We start from the raw sequence: 5,140 nt of genomic DNA, 5'->3' as shown, positions 1-5,140 counted from the left end.
AAAACTTTAATATATTTTGTTGTACTTTTGTTCAATCTACTATTTCTAACTGCATTACGTCATGGCATCTTGGTGAGTTCTCAACATAACAAATGTTAGGGATAATCTTTATGTTATCCGTTTCTCAAAATAAAGGGGAAAAAGAATATCGGCCCATAAATCCGCTATCGGATTTTAAAATCTTCAAATATCGAAATCTGTATCGGACTCATATCGGTCGGGCTCTAAATAAAACATGAAAAAACGGTGTTACCCCACAAAGGAAACTGGAAACTTAAAGCACTTTGACATCACAATCATAATATTGTTTCATGACGACTTGAAGCAGAAAATCTTTCCATCATCTTTTATTAAACTACTTTCTGTTCCAACGTGTCGAAAGCCGTCACTGCAGCTTTCTTCTCATTGGCTGTCTTCATGGTGGGCGGGTTTTTCATAGTGGTCTCTACCCAGTCCACAAAGTTGGCCATCTTGGTGTACACCCCATAATACCCCGGGTGCGAACAGCCCCGCCCCCAGCCGACCACGCCCGTCAGGAAGTGGGTAGAGCCGTAAAGCGTGACCAGTGGGCTCCCGTCGTCCCCGCGGCAGCTCTCCCGCTGACCCTCCAGGTATCCGGCACACAGCATGTTGTCGGTGAAGTTGAACCGGGCTCTCTGGGAGCACTGGGAGTTCTGGATGATGGGGACGGGAAACTTGCGAATGACGGGGGAGACTGGGACAACGGGCGGGCCGCTGGGTTTCACAGCGTTGCCCCCGGCGGTCCTCTTGCCCCAGCCGGACACGGTGTGGTAGCGGACCGGCAGGAGCTCCCGCTCGGCAAAGTCTTTAATGGGCAGGCAGATGGGGATGGCGTGGCGATTCAAGGTGACGGGGCGACTCAGCTGCAGCAAGGCAACATCGCTGTCACCCGTCGCTGGGACATAGGCTTCATGGGCGACCGCCAGGGAAACGGGAATCCTCTGCTCCGTGCCCTCTTCAACGTCCAAGTGGTGTTCCCCTGGTGACGGAGGAAGAAACCGTTAAACGAGGCATTAGAAACGTGATTTTACTCGTTAGAAAGCACCGGCTGGTTACCTGCCACCACAGCGAGGTTCTGAGGGTTGATGCCATGGACACAGTGGGCAGCGGTGACGACCCAGTCCGCATTGATCAGAACACCTCCGCAGTGACTGCTTCCGTTTAACTGAACCAGAACCTGATCAACAGATAGATCAATAATTTTAAATGTGTTAAATATTTGGCATTAAGCTGTTTGAACACTGGGCGGCCTGTAGGTTCAGAGCTCCAGAGCAAGATGTCAACAATAATGATTAAGGTGAAGTTTGATGTAGGTATTATCGGTCCCAAGAGAATGAACTTTGATGATTTATGTGTCCCCTTGAATTTTCTTAGAGCGACCAACCTGTTCTTACTCCCAAGTCTTCACATATGATCTCATGTTCAAGAACCATTGGTGTCCATTTGTAACGCGCTGGAGATCCCCTTAAGGCTCGAATATACTCGTGAGCGGCCGTGCACACGGACAGCTGCGGACCCCGCAGATTAATTGTTATGTGCCAAACTGAATAATGGATTCTAAAGTAGTGTATTGCACACTTTTAATTTAAATGTACTGCTATATACACAAAAGTGCAATAACATGTGGTTTGCAAACAATTTAAACAAATAAGGGGCTTTATTTAAAAGTAGCAATAAAATCTCAACTTACTTACTAGTAATCTAAAGCAAGTAATGTTACTTTAGTTATGTAAGTAACGTAAAACATGATCTTTTCTTAAACCTAACCCAACTTTGTTGTGTATATTTGTTGTGTACACTGAACTTGGAAGAGACTTTGGTCAAGTAGGGTTCATTTTAAATATGCTGTATAAATAAATTTGAACTTGAGCCTACCAAGTAGTTGCTACCTTTCACAATGTTAACCATTAGTTTTATTTTGAAAGTCTAACTGGATGTTGCTTCTTTATCGTTGGTAACTTGACACCCCAGAGTGTTAAAAAGGGCACCTCCATTATGGCAGCAGCATAAGAAGTGAGCTCCCCGACTTTAAACTTTTGAACGCCCTATTCACTTGTCAGGAGGCAACTGACCTCCAGGTTAAATACAAGTTATAAAGGGAAAGTTTTGAGGGAGAAGAAAATACGCTTCCAAACTCCGTTCCCGGCAAAATTACAGGTGTTCTACAAGGGAGAAATCTGCGTGTACAATATGGCTGAAGTGGCAACCAAGGACATGGCGAGGAGAGGGCTACAGGTGACAGTGGTGAAACCTACAGAGAGTGGGCCAGAAAGCATCAAGCGCCTAAGTTGGCAGGCCAGCCGGCCAAAAAAACGTTAGGAGGAACTAAGACGACATCAGATGGACTTTGGATTTAAGGACAGGATATGAGTAACGTTGGTTTCTGTATACTTGGATTATGTTCTGCACAAGATTACGGTGAGAAAGGCATATCTGTTTTTTTGTATTGTCTTGAGCGGTACTGGATTATTTAAAGGTACTAATTTTAAAAAAAGGGCGATTTCCTCTACGTGTTTGATATATATTAAAAAAACAAAAGTCGGGGAGGCTTTTGTTTTTCTATAGCTTCTTAGTTTTTATTATTTTATTTTTTAAGTCTGTTTTTTCCCTGAGCTGTTGGACACGTGGACGATGCTGATTACAGCATAGAGCATAGCTTCCCAGAGTTAAAGGGGGACTAGCCCTGCCCTGTCCTAAGAGCTATTATCAGACGGCACCATTAAAAACTATGTGGACCTTGTGTAATCCTGCCTACAGGGCGAGATGGAAGGAAATCGAAGGCCACACGTCCAGTATTCCAATACAGGCCATAATAAATGAGAAAACACTGAGAAAACATCTTAATGAGGAGCTAAATCCATGGTTGGGTTTATCCCTTAATATTTGGCTGGAGATCGTGTCAAAAAATAGCCTTCAGAGCAGAGTAGGTTACTGCGTTGGATTGCACGTGATTCAGATTTTACACAATACATTAGAAGAATGTATAGTGAATGTATAGAATGTATTAGAAGCTTCAGTAGATGGGGCGGAGGACCAACAATATTTAGGGAGCTTTTTAAGAAGAAGAAAATTAAAAGTTTTGAAGAGCTAAAAATTCAATTGGGTTAAAAAAAATATCTTTTGGGAATGCCCCTATATCATACCTTATTGGCAAGAATTAAAGAAAAGATGGAGAAAATTTTGAAAGTGGAACTTCCATTTACATTTGTTGTTTTGTACTTGGGAAAAGGGAACCAGAGAATAACAAATTCAGGGGATAAATATTTATTCAGAGTAATATTAGTGGCGGGAAAACGGAGGCACCTAAAATGGAGGATAGGTTTGAAGTGATGCATAATATTTTTATTATGGAAAAGCTGACTTTGTCGGTTAGACTAGAATCAGATAAATTTAGGATTTCATGGGATAACTGGGTTGATTTTGTAACACCATTGACAACAGACTTTATCTGGTAAAAGCAAAGTATCTTGGGTTTTACTACTTTTTAAGATTGTGTTCAGCATTATCCTTCATCAGGAGTGAAAGGTCTCTGCAGGAGAGTAATGAGGGACGGTAGGGGAAAATGTATTCATCTGTAGTTTACTGATTTTTGTGTTTAATTGGGAATTTCTGTCTATTCATGTTTTTGATACCTGGTGTGAAGTATTTGCATGTTCTGTCTACATAGAGAACTACGGAACAGGATTAGGGCCACATGTGAATTAATTTTTTTGAGTTCTGAGATTAAAGTCAGAATTCTGACTTTTGTTCTCAGAATTCTGACTTTAAACTCAAAATTCTGACTTTAATTGCAGGCTGTTTCTCAATTCCGAGTTCGCCAAGTTCGGACTTCTGTATTTTAAAGCTCGGACTTGGCAAGTTCGGCTCGGCAGTACAAACTTCCAGGAACGGGAGCACGCAGTCCGTCATTCAGCAATTGGAACGGCAGCGGACTTGATGACGGCCGGACCGTAAGTGGGCGGGATCTCACATCTCCGAAAACGTCGTAGCAATTTTTTAAATCAGCTCTGTCTTGAGAAATCAACCAGATATTTGTAGTTTAAACAACTATATTCCCGCATTACAAACTCTTAAAACTACTATATGTGACACAAGAACAGCAGGATTATAAATTACAGTTCTGAGTTTTCTCGTCCGACATTTCCGCTTTTTGGCAGCGAAATGCATCCAGGGATATCTGGCTATCCGAAGTCCACACAAGTCACCACCCATGCAGGCTGGGTAAAACGGGCGGAGCGAGAACACATCCGGGTATTTGACTGTGCTTGGCTAGATGCGGACTTTTGAATTGGAACAGTGCTTTGGCTGCAACTGATGACGTTTCACAAGTACAGACAAGAACGCAGACTGAGAAACAGCCACATGGGACCCTAATCCTCTTCCGTAGCGAACATATGTGAGAGAAGTTAAATGTTAATGGGACAGTGCTGAATGGAATCAATAAAATGTGAATGAAAAATGTTTTTTAAATAAAGAGGGGTCTTGACCAAGCGTCCACATGTGACGAGTTAGTGGGAATGTTGTTGCACCAACAGGACAACATTTAACAATATTTCGGATATATTTGCGTGAAATGTCTCGATCCCATTGCTGCTCCCCAGAGGATGAAACCTTTAGATTTTGATGTCCCCATGATGGTTCCTGCACCCTCAGGACAAACTTGGAGGTACAGCGGTGTTTACCTGCCAGGGACACTCTCCTCTGGGACAGTGGTTAGCTCCCACCAGCCTGATCTGACCCACAGCGCTCTGGTTCATACCGGTTTCCCGTGGAGGCAGCTGACCACACGGATACTCCACTGTAACACAAACACCACTGTAAACAACTAGTGATGTACTCGCTTTTAGCGTTGCGAATGTGTAGAGACAAGTGGCTGCGATGTTAGCATCACTGTTCAGACATTTATCCACCGGGGGGGAATTCAGATTTTGGTTGGTTACTTAATCGCTAATGTTAAGATCACAGCTTTAATTGATAAGTAATTTCACAGTGAATGAATTGATCACAATGTTATAGTTTAAATGCCAAAACAAGATCACTACCTGGTTTTATTGGAACTATTATGATAATAAACTGGATATCTTTGGGTTTTTTGGACTGTTGGTTAAATAAAACAATC

At 42.6% G+C, this 5,140-nt stretch overlaps 1 protein-coding gene across 1 annotated transcript in view; it reads right to left on the bottom strand.

Moving 5' to 3' along the window:
- Positions 1–331: 331 nt before the first annotated feature.
- LOC123971959 (coagulation factor VII-like) overlaps positions 332–5,140 on the bottom strand; it is a 7,472-nt gene continuing 2,663 nt past the window's right edge. The window contains exons 5-7 of the mRNA XM_046051095.1: positions 4,704–4,819; positions 1,078–1,198; positions 332–1,000 (exon numbers count right to left, since the gene is read on the bottom strand). Of these exons, the coding sequence (XP_045907051.1) occupies positions 351–1,000; positions 1,078–1,198; positions 4,704–4,819 (887 nt within the window). The 3' untranslated portion in view covers positions 332–350. The remainder of the gene's footprint in view (positions 1,001–1,077; positions 1,199–4,703; positions 4,820–5,140) is intronic.

The sequence above is a fragment of the Micropterus dolomieu genome, linkage group LG01 (assembly GCF_021292245.1).
Source record: "Micropterus dolomieu isolate WLL.071019.BEF.003 ecotype Adirondacks linkage group LG01, ASM2129224v1, whole genome shotgun sequence".
NCBI classification, from domain to species: Eukaryota; Metazoa; Chordata; class Actinopteri; order Centrarchiformes; family Centrarchidae; genus Micropterus; species Micropterus dolomieu.
This window is presented reverse-complemented; position numbering and strand designations above follow the sequence as displayed.